Source organism: Epinephelus lanceolatus, chromosome 21 (assembly GCF_041903045.1).
Source record: "Epinephelus lanceolatus isolate andai-2023 chromosome 21, ASM4190304v1, whole genome shotgun sequence".
Lineage (NCBI taxonomy): Eukaryota > Metazoa > Chordata > Actinopteri > Perciformes > Serranidae > Epinephelus > Epinephelus lanceolatus.
The window spans coordinates 1,439,121-1,458,241 of record NC_135754.1 but is presented as its reverse complement, the minus strand read 5'-3'; the positions used below and the strand labels follow the sequence as shown (position 1 = coordinate 1,458,241).

The 19,121-nt window shown below is 40.9% G+C and overlaps 1 protein-coding gene across 3 annotated transcripts in view; it reads right to left on the bottom strand.

Annotated features, from left to right (window-relative positions):
• rab3gap1 (RAB3 GTPase activating protein subunit 1) overlaps nucleotides 1-19,121 on the bottom strand; it is a 123,731-nt gene that overhangs the window by 64,217 nt on the left and 40,393 nt on the right. For all 3 annotated transcript variants that reach the window (XM_033611608.2, XM_033611609.2, XM_078163410.1), the window contains exon 11: nucleotides 2,271-2,344. In XM_033611608.2, the coding sequence (XP_033467499.2) occupies nucleotides 2,271-2,344 (74 nt within the window). The remainder of the gene's footprint in view (nucleotides 1-2,270; nucleotides 2,345-19,121) is intronic.

The following is a 19,121-nucleotide window of genomic DNA, read 5'->3' as shown; positions in this document are numbered from 1 at the left end:
CCTGTATGACATCATACGATACTGCCGCTGCAGCACATAGTGGAATGTAAACAACAAAGGGGACTATGCGGAGGAACCCTCTCAGTACATAATAATGTCTAAGACCACCTACCAACAGTTCAATATCTTGACAGCAGATCTTTCCTTTTACAGTAATATGACTAGGTTTGCATCATCTGTCATTCACAAACAAAACCAGTTCCCCACCTTTTTTCTTTCCACTCGCCGTCACATCTCTGTCAGCTCGTACAGTAGTGAAGCCGAGTAAATACGCACAGGAATTAGGGATGTTTTTATCCAGCCAGGACTCAGTCAGACTACACTCATGATAAGCGCACTGGTTCTTCATAAGTGTCTCCAACTCCTCACACTTGTTGGACAGAGAGTTGACATTACCCATGAGGATCGATGGTAGAAAAGGCTTGTATCTCCGCCCCCTAGCCTTTAGCTTTGCACCAGCTCTGCATCCGCGGTATGGCACCTTCAACTCCACTGGAATGGGGTGTTGAACTCCATATTTTGACTGCTGCAGCGCAAGGTGGTCATTCCTTGTGTATAATATCTTCATATATTACAACTCAGAGCTATGAAAATGTGCTTCCACTCAGTACGGCACATGCGCAAAACACATATTAGTGAGCATTATTTATAAATATGGGTGTGGTTTCCATTTTTCAAACACATTCTGACCTCACAAAGATCCAATAAGATCAAAACCTTGTTTTTATTTAACTTTTGTGTGCAGCTGTTTTTTCTGCCTTTGCAAACTCTGCCTGTCCAGCAGGAGCCACAGTGTGGGGCCACTGCCAAAGTCCAAACTTTGAAATGAATATCTATTTACCATGCTGGATGAAGCCACAAGAGATTAGAGAGATGTTCTACAATGAATCATCAAGATAAAGTAAGTATTTTTTCTGGGCAGGCTTCCCACCTGCCATCCAGTCAAACGGAGGGTCAAGTTTGGTATCTAACCTTTATCAGCAGGTTACAGAGTTAGAGATAAACCCCAAGTGTGTCTCCTTAGCATCAGCGATCACAGGGTGCAACTGAAAGTTTCCAAGCCAAACTAAAATCTATGATGTGTACATTTGAGGATGCTCATCCCTGGAAGTTGGATAAAGCTGTCCCATTCCTGAGGTTTGGCATCTGAGACTCTGCAACAGAATCTTCTAGAACAGGGGTAGGCAACCTGTGGCTCCGGAGCCACATGTGGCTCTTTAGCCCCTGTCCAGTGGCTCCTTGAGCCTTTGAGAAAAGAATTCTATGGAAATTCATTCTATGAATCCAAATGTTGCTGAACCTCGATAGCAGTGGCTGGTTAGCTATGGATGCCAAATCCAGAAAAGTAAATTGAATAAAATAGAGAATGTAGTAGTGCGTGGACAGATTTGTTTGCTCTCACTGCTAGCTCTGCAAAATTTATGTGCCAAATAATCATAAATAGTGCCCTGCACAGTGTCCACCTTGTGGTAAAACATATTAACAAATGCTTATTTAGACCATAAGTATACGCTAATTTAGACTTAATAGGCTATTTACCTTGATTATAAGGCTCAAACATGTTTTGTGGCTCCACGCAGATTTTTTCAAATTATTCTTGGTCAAAAATGGCTCTTTTAATGGCAAAGGTTGCAGACCCCTGTTCTAGAAGCTAGTTCAGGCTGGTATTTTGCTTTGAGATCAGTGGCCTCCAGCAGCTGGATAAGGTAGATGTTGTTGAACCACAATCTCCAGAGGACGTTCTTGATGATCCTCTTTCCATGCTACACTCTGTATGTGAGGTAGCTGGTAAAAATCTTGCAGGTTCACATTAAGGTGAGGCATGACAAGATGGTAGTGCAACGTATATTCAATCCAAGAGACCTAGTGCTGGTGTACATTTCACTGCTTTTAACACAAACAAATCAACATGCACTCTGTTCATAGCACACCAGCTGAACTTAAACTAGGCTGACTACCACAAAAAGGGTTTCTCCAATAATGCATGACTTTGTTGTCGAGGTATTTCTGCTAAAAACTATATATTAAACAAAAGGGTAAAAAATCCACTTCCCAGTAAACCTCCCTGGTTTATTGAATATTTCAGTGTGTTGAAGAAGAGAAGGTGGGATAACTGCACTTGATTCAGTAAAAGAACACTTGCTTTTAAACCATTCTTGAAAAAGGATGATGTTCATTTAAAACAGGTGAAACAATATCTTATGGCCATGTTTTTTTGTGCAGAAATTGTGTTTTAAAAGGCCTACTGGACCCCAATGGATTCATCTTACCCAGTAAACACTGAGGGTTTTCAGCTGTCCTGACTCGGACTGACCAGTGGGGAGCTTGGAGAGGGTCCAGGTCACTGCAACGAGACAGAACATATTTAGTTAAATCACAAAGCATTCTGCTGGTCCAAATTTCTGAATATGTGAATATGATATGCCCATCAAAATCTTCTGCTACTTTGAGTGGACGGGCCAGTGTACATGTTCGAGCTCACAGGGACACCATGGCGCAGATTTAACTAGAATTACTGCCCTGTGGTTGTATGCCTCTGCGCACCAGTCAAGTTTCTCCTACAGTTTACATCCATGTCTGTGAAAATATGGATGCTTCATTGCACCCATTGTCCCCCTGACAGCACAGATGATCTATACAATCGCCACAGTTTTGAGGTGGACACCCAAGATTAGTGTCACCAATTCAGTATCTAACCAAATACTTCCCCTTCTGTTCCTGAGATATGATGTTAAATAATGGCCAGAAAAGTGTTTTATGCAGAACATTATGATATCACAGTAATGCTGACCTTTGACCATTCGGATATAAAATGTCATCACTTCATTTTTGTATCCTTTTAGACATTTGTGTGAGGTCTTGTCAAAATTAGCATATGATTTCTTGAATTATGGCCAAAAACATATTTTGTGACGTCACACTGACCTTCACCTTTGACCTTCGACAACAAAATTCTAATTAGTTTAATCTTCAGTCCAAGTTGACGTGTCAAATTTAAAGAAATTATCTCATGGTCTTCTTGAAATATTGTGTCAGATACAAGGTCATACTGACCTTGACCTTTGACCACTGAAATCCAATCAGTTCATTGTTGAGTCCAAGTGAACATTTGTGCCTCCCTTGAAATTTGAAGAACTTTCCTCAAGCTGGTTTTGAGATATTGCATTAACAAGAATGTGATGAATGTAAGGTCACAGGGACCTTGACCTTTGACCCTTGACAACCAAAATCTAATCAGTTCATCCTCGAGTCCATTGTTGAGTCCAAGTGAACATTTGTGCCAAATCTGAAGAAATTTCCATGAGGTGTTCTTGTGATATCGTGTTCACAAGGATGGGACAGATGGACTTGTTTGTACCTAAGGATGGACAAGTCTGTACGTATGTACGTGCGTATGTACGTGCGTACATACGTATGTACAACCCGAAAACATAATGCCTCCAGCCACAGCTATCTCCGGCACGGAGGCAAAACAAACTTATGCTAATAACTGTAGCTTACCAGCTGAAAACAACAACATTTAGCCACTAAAGTGACTGATGGTGATATCTATTAAGCTCTAACCTGAACTGACTGATGCTTGTTTGATTGCTCATTCAGAGAGCCAAGGTGCAACATAAGACATGCATCTTAATTGAAATTCTTACAGTTGAAATTGTGGACAGAGGAATTCTTTTTACAGGCAATCATATCATTTCATAGACTGAAATACAGTGGCATTCTGACTTGTTCGTATACACAGGGAGGGGCCGTTGTTGAACAAAAAAGAAAATGATCAATGATCCAAATTATCGATGCAAAGTGAGAACATCGATCCATATCGTCATCTTTAGCATAGGCTTTTATTTTGAAAGTCTGTGTCACTGTCAAACAGCGGCAGTCAGATGATTGAACATTATGTACTCAGGAATAAATCAGCAAAGTGGAAATATTTTGGATTTGGGAGAAAATACAGGACATTGACAGAGCACATGCCGTATGTAAACAATGCTGTAACGAGATAAAACACGACATAACGTTACATGCCTGAGCGTCTCACTGCGCTAACTTCTTGATTTAGCAACATGAGCTGCTTTGTTTTAACAATGTTCGTCTGAAAAAACTTGCATGTAGGCTGAAATTCAACCAAGCTGTTCTGTCAGAAGATGCAGTGACTTGCACCACCAGTGAGTAAGAAAAATAATAATTATTAATAATAATTAGTTAAGCTATGAGTAGAGGAAAAGGCTAATTTATGCAATGTAAACATGTTTAAGCTAACAATGGGTGATTAGCAAAAAACAATGGGTGATTAGCAAAAAAACAGTTGTTTTGTCCATGAACCTTGAGATATTACTGAGCTGAATGTTATACTTCTGTTGAATTATCTTGTTGTTAATCTGGGTTTTATGTAGGGATGGGCAGCACGAGCAAAAACACTATTTGAAAATCATGGCAACTATTCGACAATTTTTCGAATATCCGTATAAGACGGTGAATAGCAATAGTCGCATTAAAAAAATCGATTTTTCAAAATAAAACGACTATTCGAAATTCGAAAATCGTGACCAGTGTTGGGTAAGGCTTACTTTAAAAGTACGTTACTGCGTTACTTTTAAAAAAAGTAACCAGTTACTTTACTGCGTTACTCCCTGAGTAAAGTAACTCAATTACTTTAAATGTACTTCCAACGTTACTCCCTGAAAAAAGTAACTCAAGCACTTTTAAAGTACTTTTCAGTATTCTACATTTCCTATTGGGCAATGGACCACAGGGCGCTAAGCCTACATTTTTTTGTCTCCAAAATTAAAGTTATGGACCACTTGCCCTTCACTAAGATCCAATTCTCCCATCACAGCCACTGCCGTAGACAACTGTATGACAACAACACCCCAGCACTTTTTAATATTTCCTCTAGGGATGTTACCACACAGAGTAAAAGGGGGAAATGATGGTGTGAAACAGCAGAGGCACTTTGTCAACCCGCTGAGTTAACGTTACTGTCATTAGCATCAAGCTAGCAAACAATGGTACATCCTCACAGTCTGACATAAAGTAATAACATTAACAAATAGCGGCGGGGCTTTTACTCACCACAACTGCGGAGGCTCCCAGCTTCATTTGAAACAAACTACCGTAAAACTCGGAATATAAGTCGCACTGGCATATAAGTCGCAGTCTATTTTTTAAGGTCTCAAACAGGGAAAACAAGGTTTTATATTACTATTTGTTAATAAAAACGTTATACAAGTTATTCCTACACTGTTTCCCTTTATTTTTAATTTGAAACACATTCAAAACACAATAACCTCTTAAGCAGCTTTGGTTACTTTTCAGATTGCAATTTTCCAAACAACCTCTTCAGGAAATAAAATTACGGTATAACAACATCTGAGCCATAAAAATGAGTCTAAATTAACGTTAAACTTCTTTTTTCTTTTTTAAGAAGACAGCATTACAGTACCTTATTACAGTGTGGGCTGTAACTATACATTTTTACTCAAATCCCAAAAACGAATGAGTTTAAATTACTACGTAGCGTAGGTTGACCATATTTTGATTTCCAAAAAAGAGGACACTCGGCCGGCCACGACATAGCCTACTTAAATGATACTCACAGTTTACTCAAAGATGCCTTATAATTTTAATATATTTAAAATTTATATGTATGGATAGAAAATTTGGTTATATTACAAAATAATATCTCTCAAAGACAGAAATTCAGATAGGCCCCAATAGGGGACAGATACACACACTAGAGTGTGGTGATCTGAGCCCGATGGTACCCGACGGGTCGGCCAGGTTTGGTCAAAAATGTAGCTATAAATTGTATTCGGGCTCGCGTAGGATTCGGTCAGCTTTCAGTGAAAACGTAGTGTAAAAATAAATAAAATCCTATTGTCTGTCCTGTTTATTGCTTGGGCACTGTTATTTACGTGACAACACCTGAACATAACACACACAGACACACATTGGCTGTTTGTTTCTACCGCTCCCCTCGCTGGAAGTCTCGGACCTCCAGCCACCCGCCTCTGCCTTGATTAAACGCTGAAAATAACATAAAAGAGGGAGACAGGTTTTTCCTATTTTATCTTATTTTGTTTTATTTCTCCCTCTCCTCTCGCTAGAAGCGTCGGACCTCCCGCCTCCCGCTCCCGTCTCAAACATGGAGGTCTCCCTCTCCGCAGCTGAGCACCCACAGCACACGCCCGGCCTGTTAAATAGCCTGTAACCACTGTGTGACACAAACTCAGTGCTTTGGTCATTAAATAATGTTGGTTCGGGTTCAGACAGAAATATGCTGCCCGTGCCGCACTCTAACACACACACACACACACACACACACACAAACACACGGAAAACCGGACATTATCATCAGTTTATAAAAGACCCCCGGACTCCCCGGACGGGATGTGAAAAGTGTCCGGGCAAAAGAGGACGTTTGGTCAGCCTAACGTAGTGCCATCTTGTGGGTCAAATTACCTATGTCAGCATTTATCTTGGTCTATAGGTCGCACCGGTCTATAACCCGCACCCAACTTTTTAGATGAAAAAAAAGGGAAAAAACTTATACACCAAGTTTTATGGTACATTATAGACGGTCTGTTATTTATTAATCCCTCTGTGTTTTTATATAATTACTTTTTATCCGCTCCCATTGTCTTTGTAAAGTTAACATATCGCACCATCATTTCAAACTCAACACTTGTTTCAAATTAAAAGCCCCTTATAACCTCGCCTAGAGAATCCCTCCATTTTCTAAATAGGCTTTTATTCTGAAACGTGTCAGAACTTCCTGTGGAAGATACAGTAGCTTGATAGTTTACCTATGGCGCTTCAAATGTAGCTCCTGCCATCTGCTGACGCTTTTAGGTGACTACAACAACATGTTGGCTGGCACATGAAACTGACTCAAATAATAGTGAAAGTAATAAAAATAGGACAAGAATAACCCGATGACATCACACACACCGTGAAAGACGACCGGGGATAATTGGTGAGTACCAGCGTGTAGCATGTACCAGGCATAATGCAAGTCCTGAGTCAGAAATATGTCTGTCAGCAAGTCCTACTCCACCTATTTAGACTCCACCGTAGACAACGGCAGCATTTCTCCGACCACGTAGCGAGCCACAAGCTCCGTGGCTTCTTTCAGACTGATAGGTTTAACTTTATCTCCGTTATTAGAACCAAACGACAGCCGGTGCTGTTTCGGAGCTGAAGGACCAGCGTTCTAAAAGTAACGAAAGTAACTGATGTCTTGTTTGAAAATGTACTTAAGTATTTGATTACTCAAACAGCAAACTAATGCGTTAGGTTACTCGTTACTGCAAAAAGTAATCCAAGTACTCTAACACGTTACTTTGTAAGACGACGCGTTACTTTGTAACGCGTTATACCCAACTCTGATCGTGACCCATCCCTAGTTTTATGGCTGTTTGGAGAAGTTTTCCTTCAGGGCCCTAAGCCAGATATTTCTTACAATTTATGAAAAAGATGATGGTTTAGGTTAATATGAAAAGACTTCTTCCAGAAATGTCTCTCTGACAGAAAGCCCTGAAGGTTAACTTCATTTACTGTTATACAACAGTTATTACGACCGAGTAATTTGATTGGACGAGAGGCCTTCCATGAGTGCTGATATAGAGTACAACATCACCGGGACATAGAACAGTAAAATCACTCCGCTCACAGGTGTTATAAATATAAATACAATCGTTAATTAACCAACTGTCACACTCGCTACATTGACGCAAACTGACACTATAGTTATACACTATATATACTGAATTATCAATGATCATCTGATGAGGTACTGATGAGGATGAGGGAGAGAGGAAGCTGAATCCAGCCGTGCCAACATCCAGGTTTGCCAACGTTTCATCAGCCAAACTGGACAAAGTTACACAGTTGCAGATCAATGTAAATACAAAGTAGCTTGTGAGTTCCTGCCGTTTGTGCTGCATTGCCTGCGGCCTCGTGCCTATGACCGAATCACAGCTGTGACGATATAAAGTACAACATCACTCCCTCTCATGTGATATTGCTTAATTTTATTTGTGTTTGTGGAGTCAGTTTAAAGTGAACTTGACGCCAGGGCCACACTGCCTGCGAAGCGCAACGCACCGAAATTCTCGCACGCGCCGGAGCACCTCCGTTCACATCAGACCACGCCGGTCGACAAGCGATTCTGTTCCCAGCTGTTGTTTTTCCATCATGGGTAACTTCCCGGCTTGACACATTCGCTCGCGGCTCGTGCAGTAAATAGACCAGACGCCGAAATGATCGCTGCAGAGCCAGCTGCAGAGCCAGCGGCAGAGCCAGCGGCAGAGCTGCGCGGCGCGGCCGGTGTAGATGACACATTCGGGTTAACATGGGCACCGAAAGGAAACTGGCTTCACTTCTTGGTGCTTTAAGGCTATTCGCGGCACTTCCACGGGCAGTGTGGCCCTGGCGTTACGGTACTTACTACTTATGTGTTGTTTATATGTTTTATTGCCAAAAGTAAAAAAGAAGAGGGGTGACAGCGTCATCTGTAACAGACTGCGTTAAATGGGCATTTAATATCGCCTAATATCAATCGCTGACCCCTGAACCGTATCGAATCGAAATCGTATCTTGGCAGACATATCATGATATCAGATATAATATTGTATCGTGATGAAACTGGTGACATACACCCTAATAATTTCCATGTTCATGATATGAAGGTCATATGAAAAAGTGATTAGAGATAACATTGTGTAAGAGCTATTGGCTATATTGTTGATTAGTCATCATATGCTGTGGCTGCTGCAGTGTTCATTCAAGTCAAGTCAATTTTATTAATCCACCTTATTCCTGCAGGCACTACTGTAGAAATGTTTATCGGCGCAACTTCCAGTGAGATAGTGGAAGTAGCTGTAAACTAGTTAGTCACATAGACTATCTGTGGTTAGTCCCAGTGGCTACTCTGAGTGGCCAACCGCCAATGCTGGTTCTTTTCAAAAGTAATTTGCCCTCAGTTTAGCAAATACTGATTTATTTTTTAACAAATATTCAACTAATATTGACTTTGCGTTTTCTAAAATGTCTTTGCTCTGGTACCTGTTGTACTATGTGTCTGTAACAACTGACAACCACTTTAAGCTAAGTTGTTGTCTTCAGCAACTGTGTGTTGAACATGTACTGAATAGATCAAAATGTCAGCACTCACAAATATCATATATATCAGTCTTTTAATAATGCACGGCAGTGTCAAAAACGGACGCGTTTCAGCACTTGGCTTTCCTCACAGCCAGGCAAGGATTCCTCCTTTTTGAGGAAGTTAAAATCTATGAGTGGAATCACTGACTCTGATTGGCTTTGTACTATGGATGTTGCGAGCTTATATACAAATGTGCCCCATAAATAGGGAATGGAGGCCCTGCATTATTACTTAGATTCAAAAGTACGACAAATACCATCCACTGAGTTACTGTTAAAGCTGTCTGAAGTTGTCCTCACAAAAAATTATTTCAGGTTTGAAAACACTTTTTATTTACAGGGTGTGTCTATGGGCAGTCCATTTAGTCCAAATTATGCAAACTTATTCATGGGGAAGTTTGAAGAGGACCATGTATATAATAACAATTCTTTTTCTGCTCTTGTTAAGTGCTGGTTTAGATATATTGATGATCTCTTTTTTGTGTTCACTGGGACATCAGAAGAACTAGAACTGTTTACAACATATCTTCATTCTAGAGTTCCCACTATCTCTTTCACACTTGAGGCAAGCAGAGAAGCAGTAGCCTTTTTGGATGTGAGAGTAAATAAATCTGAACTGTTACAGACGACTGTCTTTCGAAAGAAGACTGATAGGAATAATTACTTGCATTTCTCGAGCTATCATCCTCATAGCCTAAAAAAGAGTTTGCCTTATAGTCAGCTGTTAAGAATAAAGAGAATTTGTAGCTCTGAGGAAGAGTTTGAGAAACAGGCTGATGTCATGTGCGCCCGTTTTCGAGAGAAAGGGTATGATCAGAGTCTGTTGAATTCATGTCTGTCTAGGGTTCGAGAGAAAGATAGGGACAGTCTATTAGTATCTAATCCCCCTCCTCCCAAAAAGCAGCCCCTTATTTTGTCAACGAGGAAAGCCAAGTGCTGAAATGCGTCCGTTTTTGACACTGCTGTGCATTATTAAAAGGCTGATATATATGATATTTGTGAGTGTTGACATTTTGATCTATTCAGTTTGTGATTTTTGGGTCGGCACTCTGTGATTTTTCAGACAGTGAGTCGAGCACATCAGTTCTTTTGTTTTGTTGAACATGTAACCAGAACAAAAAGGGGCTGTTCCTGTTGCCAAAGGACATAGCAAAAAAGCATTAAATCAGAATTTGCAGAAGAGAATAACACCTAGACTGACAGGTCCATCACTCAGCGTCAGTACATGATATCCCTGTCTTTCCCCATCTGACTTCATTCTTAACCTACATTAGACAATTTCTCAATTTCTAAAAAAAAAAAACCTCAGCAACGTACCTTGAAATATGTATTAAGTCATTAGGGCTGAGAATGTGTTACTGATTTACCATACCTCCTTTATATCATATAAAAAATATATGCCAAATGTTATTTCTTTTACTACTACTTTATATTACTATTACTGAAGTCCTCTGCTAAATTCAGCATCATGTTTCGCTCAGAACACAGTTTTTAATAAATCAGTAGTTTAAAAAAAACTGTAAACTGCGTTGTTAATACAAAAGAGTAGAGGATTAGCTGGGAAACATCTTATTTATTAATTTTACATGGAGCTAAATTTAATACTGAACTATGTTAAATGTTTGCGGGATGTGTTAGTATCTCTAAGTTAGCCTTCAGAAATCAGAAATCATCTTTAGAAGGAGCAGATGTTTACCTTAAGCTAGCTCAGGCCATGTTAAAGTTAACAACATTTTAACGGAGCAAAGCAAGCTAAAAGGTTGAAAAGGTTAAAAGGTATGCTCAGTTGAAAAGGAAAAAAACCCCAATGCTTTGAGATAGCTGTCAGAGATGGCAGAGGTATGATCACATAATCCGTTTGAGCTTGAACAGGCGGTGTGTTCCATGTTTTATTTCCCATTTGCTCTTGGAAAGAAGAGTAGAGTACTGTAAACAAACAGTTACCATTGAAAATCGCTGATTTCGATTCAACACCGGAAGTTGCACCCATAATTCACGCAAGGTATCATGGGGACTAGGAATAAGGTGGATACAGTGCCAAATCATAACAAACTTAATGTCAGGACACTTGACACAAAACACACTACGGTCTAGCTCCACCACTTGAAATTTAATTTACAGAGACCCAACAATCCCCCCATGAGCAAGGGCTTGGCGATGGTAGTGAGGAAAAATGTCCTTTTCAGAGGCAGAGACCTCGAACAGATACAGGCTCTGGGTGGGTAGCTGTCTGCATAGACCAGTTGGGTTGAGAGACAGAGGATTTTGGACCATCACTCACCCACCATATTGCAATCAGCAACGTTTCTCTAAGTTCTTGCGCTCCTGCGCCCAGTATTTCAAAACTTGTAATCTGGATCAGAATAATCTGGATAATGAAATCCTCCTGGGCCAGTTGTTCAAAGGTAATCTGATCAGATTTTGGTTATCGGATTGGATCAAATCTGGAAAATGGGTTGTTCAAAAGGGAAAGAAGGATTCTGAAATCGGATTAGATCACAGAATCCAATCCTAGTTTTAATCTGGATCAAACCTTCAGTTTGTGTTGTTCAAAACGTTTCAGTAGGATTTGGATAACTTTGATCCAAAAAAACAGGATTATCCTGATCCCAACAGGGGCTAGGATTTCAAGGTGGATTTCAGGAAGAAAATGTAGTAAAACTTTAAAATTCAAATAATACAGTTGTATCATTTAGTGTATATACTTTTATTCATATTTTGCACTTGACTTGTTTAACCATTACAGTGATAAAGTAAATAAAGTAGACATAGGGTACCAAATAAGCCTTTCACTATAGTAAAGTCAAAATAAAATAAAAATGATCTTGTGAAAACAATGAAACCATGAAACAATCCCCCCAAACAGATTTCAATAACAAACAAAAATATATTAAATGTTTCTGTCATCACTGTATTTATTTCAAAGAAACAATCATCAGAGATGAAACTGTCAAAAATAATGTCTAACAACTGCATCCCTGACTACACGTCCAGTCAGTCCCTCATCTGACAGAATGCCAGAGGTTGGTCTGGTTCTTCAACAGGCTTAGGTGCATCATAAACACCATCACAGAGAGGGACATTGCGCCTAGTAGCGATGTTGTGCAGGACAATACACGCAAATATTATGTTGCATGCTCCCTGTGGTTCCACTCGCAAGTAGTTAAGGTATGCAAAGCGTCTCTTCAGAACTCCATTTAAACGCTCAACTGCACATCTTGTTTTGCAATGAGCAGTGTTGAAGCGTGCCTGCGCAGGTGTGGTTGCTGCAAGAAAAGGAGTCATCAGCCATGGTAGGAGTGGATAGGCACTGTCTCCTAATATTATGCCATCCGGTCGGTTGGTTTGGAGCTCTCTGTATAAAGCACTCTCTCTCAGGATACGTGCTTCATGAACAGACCCAGGCCACTTCACGACACAGTTTGTGATGATGAGGTCAGCGTTGCCCACAAGTTGGATGTTGATGCTGCGCCTCCCCTTTCGGTTGATGTACTCCCAATCCCTCTCATGAGGTGCTTGGATATGCACATGAGTGCAGTCAATAACCCCAATAGTATTGGGCATGTTCCCCAAAAGAAAAAAACTTGGTCTGGGCAATCTGGTCATCCTTTGGAAGTGAAACAAATTGATTGACCAGGATGGCCAATGCAATTGAGACAGCTTTCACTACATCACTCACAGTTGATTTGTCCACTCCCATATTGTCACCAACAACTTGGTAGAAAGTCCCAGATGTATAGAAGCGCAGACCAATGAGGACCTGTTCTTCCACAGACAGACTGTGATTCCTTCGGGTTCTCTGTTGAAGCTTTGGTCTGACAAGGTCTGCAATGTACTTAATATCAGCATTCCCAAAGCGAAAGCGAGCATACAGTTCTTCAGTGGTGTATTGCTCCAGTGGTTTTGCACGCTCAACATATACCCTTTGACGGTATCCCTTTCCACCAAAATGGTGGTAGTGATGGACAATACCTGCCATGTCAGTGCCTCTCTCTGAGAAAGGCTGAATATAAGATGGCTGTCAAATACCCATCCACTCATTAGCTGATGTGCTTTGGCTTGTGTTCAATTAAATCAATCATGCCCAAGGCCTATAAATACTATGTTCACTACAACAGATGAGGTGGAACCATGGACTCAAAAGGACCTAATTTCACTGTTGCAGAAACCCATGCACTGCTGGAGGGTGTTAAGTGCCATTATGCCTCAATAGTAGGAAGCTCTGTTGCAAGTGGAATGGTGACTAACAAAAGGAAGAAAGACATTTGGGTTGAAATCACCCAGAATGTTAATGCAGTGGGGTCTGGCCAGAAGAGGACCTTGGAGCAAGTTAAATTCAGATGGAAGAATCTGAGGGCCAGAGCAACAAAGGACCTTGCTGAAGCAAAAAACACCCAAACGGGCAACAAACCCTTTAAGAAAGGTGAATACACAGATGTGGTTTTGGACATTATTGGAGGTGAGAACTCTAAAGCTCTGCACAGGATTCAAGGTGTTGTAGGGGATGGTGAGCCTACGATTGTAGAGGAAAGTGAGCCAGTTCCTCCTAATGCAGAGGAAACATTCATTCTGGATCTCAGCACTATTTCTGAAGAACAACCTGGATCCTCACTGGTAGAGCCAGCAGTCACAGGAGTTCAGAAAAGAGGCTTGAAGCGTCCTTTGCCAAATAATAATGATGATGCCTATGAATTACTTCTCAAATGAGAAACTGAAAGAGCAGAAGCAGAGATACTCCTGGCAGAGGAACAAATTTTTTCGGTTGAATTTTTTTTCTTTTTTGATTGAAGTGGAAAACGTTTTGGAGTCTTTTTTTTTTTTTTTGATTGAATCATTTTGACACAAATATCCTGCAGTGGGCGGATGCTTCCCCATTGGTCAGACACGTTTGAGTGACAAGTGTCTACACCAATGACATTTGAAATAGGAATTTCTTTCTGGAACAAGCAAGTCGCCATTTGCAAGGTACAGCACTGGCACACCTGAGCAGATGGGCAAGCAGGTAAAACAAGTCCCGCTTTTAACTAATATCACAGAAAGCGAGCATGGCTTGAGGAAAAAAAGCTCCGTGTTTCAAAATGTGAGGCGAGCCTTCTCTGGGGGGGAGACAGAGGACTTCAGGAGAGGCGTAGCGCGAGTAAAAAATAAACCAGAAAATGCAACTGTTTGCATCTGGCTAGCTAACTTCAGATATGTCTGGGGCAAAATGGATGGATTTGTATTACCTACAGCGAGAGAGGAGAGTGTCTGGGGTGAGCAGAAAATGGATGCAGCTTTACTTTGGCATCACCCTTGTAAAAAAAAAGTCTCTCGCGCTATGTGTTTGAAAGTCTGAGAAAGACCTGCAGCCCAAGTTGCCAACATCTGCTGCTAAAGCTGAAGCGCCCCATTCACTTTAACAGCAGATTATCCGTGAATCCCAGTTTTCTTCTATGAAAGTTTGTAAAACTGCCTGGTAAGTGTAACTCGCCATTTATCAGCAGAGAATTGAACCCCCTGGATACGCGTGCTGCAAAAGCGCTGCAGGGACTGTAGGCCTATTTATAACACGGGGAGTGTATATTTTTCTTAATTAATATAACAACATTTAAGTACATTTTTACTGCAATAAGTCCACATTTACCTACAAAATAGGTGCTGAATTAAACAGTGGCTCCTAATGTTATTTTATTTAAAACCTATTATTCATGCTGCTTGTCTTACACCTACAAACAAAGCATGTTTTAAATAGTGTATTTTTATAAGGGAGTTTAGCATGAGGCAGTAGTAGTAGCTGTAGTTGGTGTGTTGCTCAGCAGACATACCTCAGTGTTTCAGAATAGATACTACTGATTACTTTTTCACTAGCATATTTCAAAACCTAGTTGTACCTAACTGGCCATTTTTTCAATCATTCAAATGTGTCTGGGTGGTTAATAACAGATTACTGTGGTGTGGCAAACTCAGAACATATTTATTATTGCTATACAGACTTTAAGGTACAGGTTAGATTCAGATACATTTGTGTCATAAGCTGGTTGTTTTTCTGCTATTTTTAACCACAGACAGCCTTTTGTCAGTATAATGTCTAACCGTAAAATCCTCAAAAGTTTGAATTTGAATAAATTATTTCCCTGTAAAGTTTTTGAAGATAAACACAAATGGGCATAGGTCATTGAAAGTCCTTGAATTTATCAGTTCTGTTTTTGAATAAAGGGGTAGAATTTTTTTTTTTTTAACCTGATTCATCGAATAATCGAAAAAATAATCGATCTGTTAATCGATTATTAGAATAATCTTTAGTTGTAGCCCTGCCTTTTTTATTTCAAAATAGGTCATTTGTTTGATTTATGTATGTAAGATTCAGGGACTGCCCATTAGACAGGTGCAGTGTAGGCTCTTGATGCCCTCTATCATGCCAGGTGGGTTTCTCTTGTTTATCCAAGTCTCCATTCTGGTCATTGTAACAACCCTACACACTCAGATGTTCTGGAAAAGTTCAATATCACTTTGAAATCTACTATAGGTACAATGAATCATCTCCTCCACATATAATCTTATTAAATTGTGTGTTTGTGTCACAGGCCCTACTGGCTGGCACAGTCTCTGGTCTGTGCTGGGGTTGAGGACACCTACCACCTGCTGCTACATTTCAGGATCTACAATACTGAGTTGACTGTGAGTACCATGCACACATTTGTGTGTCTTTAAACCTTAGATTCCTATGCAGTCGGACACATTGATACACCTGTGTAGGACACAAAGCTAGCAGGTATTGGACTACATTTGGTACTCATGAATAGGTACAATAAATCATCTCTTCCACACACAATCCTATTAAATTGTGTGTTTGTGTCCCAGGCCCTACCAGCTGACACAGCATCTGGTCTGTGCTGTGGTTGCAGACACCTGCCACTACTTACTCCACCACCTGCTGCTACATTGCAGTATCTACGATACCGAGTTTACTGTGAGTACCGTGCACACCACGCACTTCATGTTATCATAGGCTACATTAGCACAGTTAATTACATTATATTAACTCAATTGAATACTATTTCATTGCAGGCTTCCAATGGCACAACAGCTGTTACTGAGGATAAGGGATAGTTTGGGTTCTGTCATCAACAGATTACCCATAGATTCTGAGTACCTCCTGTTTGTGTGCACTCAAGAGTTGCAGTTTATTCGAGCTGGCGCACAATACATGGATATTCCTGCAGAGCTGGTTGATGGTCTGCAACAGTTGACTGAAGTTCCCAGCTCACATTTGTCACATAATCCTGTTCCTCCACTATTTGATGACGTAGCCACCAGTTGTTGGAGTGGGAATGTAGGATGGCCAGAACTACAAATGAGTCGTGACACACTACAGATGCTGCTGGATACCTCTTAACCTCTTGTTCATTTAGCAAAAATGCATGGTATTTCACGGTCAACCCTTTACAGAAGAATGAAGGACCACAACATGTCAGTGAGGGCATGCTATTCTGTAATTTCTGATGAAGAATTAGACCAGAAAGTGAGGGCCATTAAGGCGAGGATGCCTCATGCAGGCTACAGAATGGTCAAAGGAAGTCTCCAAGCAATGGGCCTTCGTCTACAATGGACAAAAGTGAGGCTGTCTTTGCAGCGTGTAGATGGTGCAGGTATCATTGCCAGGATGATCCAGCTTCGTTGCATTGCCCGACGAAGCTACTCTGTTCCTGCTCCCCTGTCTCTCGTCCACATTGATACAAATCATAAATTGATAAGGTAAATAAATGTCTTGTCTGGCAGAAGTTATTTTACATGATTATATGACGTTGCTTGTCGACCAATTTCCTGTGTTGTATGATATGGGAGTTATACATGAGCCTGTAATACACAATGAATTATATATTTTTTCATATGCATTTTTGAAAGGTATAACATCGTCATCTTTGGAGGAACAGATGGATTTTCCAGGAAGGTAGATATTTCATTTTCTATTCATTCACCACATATTTACCCTCATGAACAACTCCAAAACCTACATGGTATGTGTCTACCTCTTTTATAGATTTTCTATCTGGACACAGCAGCAAATAACAAAGCAGCAACTGTTTTCTGATTCTTCATGGAGGGGGTTCGGAGAAATGGATGGCCCTCAAGGTATATATTCATATTGCAGAAGAAAGAAAAGATGCTCTGCTGCCTTGCAACAAAAGACCATTTTTATAGCAGCTACTTTGACAGAAATGAAGGTAAACTTGTCCATTTGTTGGACAATCATGTGTCAGTCGGACCAGGTGTTGGTCTCCTCAGTCAAGATGGCTGCTTTCAACAAGGTCCATAGCGTGCTAGTTGTAGTTGGCAGTCATCTCTTATATTGAACAGCTGTCACAACCCTTGGCACAGATTGGCCGTTTCAGCTCGCTCTCTCCTATACTCTCCACTCCTGATTGGTCTAAATTTCCTGCTGTGAACTGACGGACACACACACACATCGGCATAGAAGTGGCTGCACCACTTAAAAACCATGAATGCCATTTACTTAGTAATGGATAACACCAGTGTTTCTTTTTCTAACCATTGTCTTTCTGCCTTTTTTCAGGATGGAACGCTTATGGAGGGATGTTTGGAGTTCAGTGACGTCACAGTGCTACAATGCACTACACAGCTTGGAGGAAGAGGGCTTCATTGACCTGTCCAATGCGATCCACCTCTTCTGTGTGCAGTATGTGTTCATACCTCGTCTGCGGGCAGATCTACAGCATTTCACAGACAGTTGGAACAACCACCCGATCAGCACAGAGGCAAACCTGACACCTCAACAGATGTGGCAAATTGGAATGCTCCAAGCACCTGTGCCTGAGCCAAACTATGCAGAGGTGGGCATGTAATGATTGGCATAACAGTTTAAGCACTTTGTCTATTATCATTAATTTGTTTGTTGGGCCATGCAGCTGCAGCACATAGACCATCAAGAGGAGGCATCTGAAGACACTGACCATGGGGTTTTTGTTCCTGACATTCCATGCCCCCTGTGTCTGCTGAGAATCTTGCTCGGCTGCGACGTGAAGAGAACCCTACCTCTGACTCCTTATCCTTTGGTCAGGATATATACCTGCGTGCTCTTCAACTTGTAATGAGCAGAGTTGTGTATAACACGTTACAAAGTAAAGTGGAGTAGGACTCGCTGACAAACATATTTCAGACTCAGGACTTGCATTATGCCTGGCACACGCTACACGCTGGTACTCACCAATTATCCCCGGTCGTCTTTCACGGCGTGTGTGATGTCATAGGGTTATTCTTGTCCTATTTTTTATCACTTTTACTATTATTTGTGTCTGTTCATGTGCCAGCCGACATGTTGTTGTAGTCACCTAAAAGCGTCAGCAGATGGCAGGAGCTACATATGAAGCGCCATAAGTAAACTATCAAGCTACTGTATCTTCCACAGGAAGTTCTGACAAATGTTTCAGAATAAAAGCCTATTTGGAAAATGGAGGGATGCTCTAGCCGAGGTTATAAGGGGCTTTTAATTTGAAACAAGTGTTGAGTTTGAAATGACGGTGCGATATGTTAACTTTACAAAGACAACGGGAGTGGATAAAACGTAAATATATAAACACACAGAGGGATTAATACATAACGGACCGTAGTCTGTTTCAAATGAAGCTGGGAGCCTCTTCAGCTGTGGTGAGTAAAAGCCCCGCCGCTATTTGTTAATGTTATTACTTTATGTCAGACTGTGAGGATGTACCATTGTTTGCTAGCTTGATGCTAATGACAGTAACGTTAACTCAGCGGGTTGACAAAGTGCCTCTGCTGTTTCACACCATCATTTCCCCCTTTTACTCTGTGTGGTAACATCCCTTTATTTGTTCATTAGGATCCCCATTAGCTTTTGAAATTCATTAGCTTCTGGGGTTATCTCGACAGAAATGTCGATGTTACTGCGATTACCAGGGAAAAAAAGTCACCCCCACTGGCTCCCCTGGTTCGGAGTC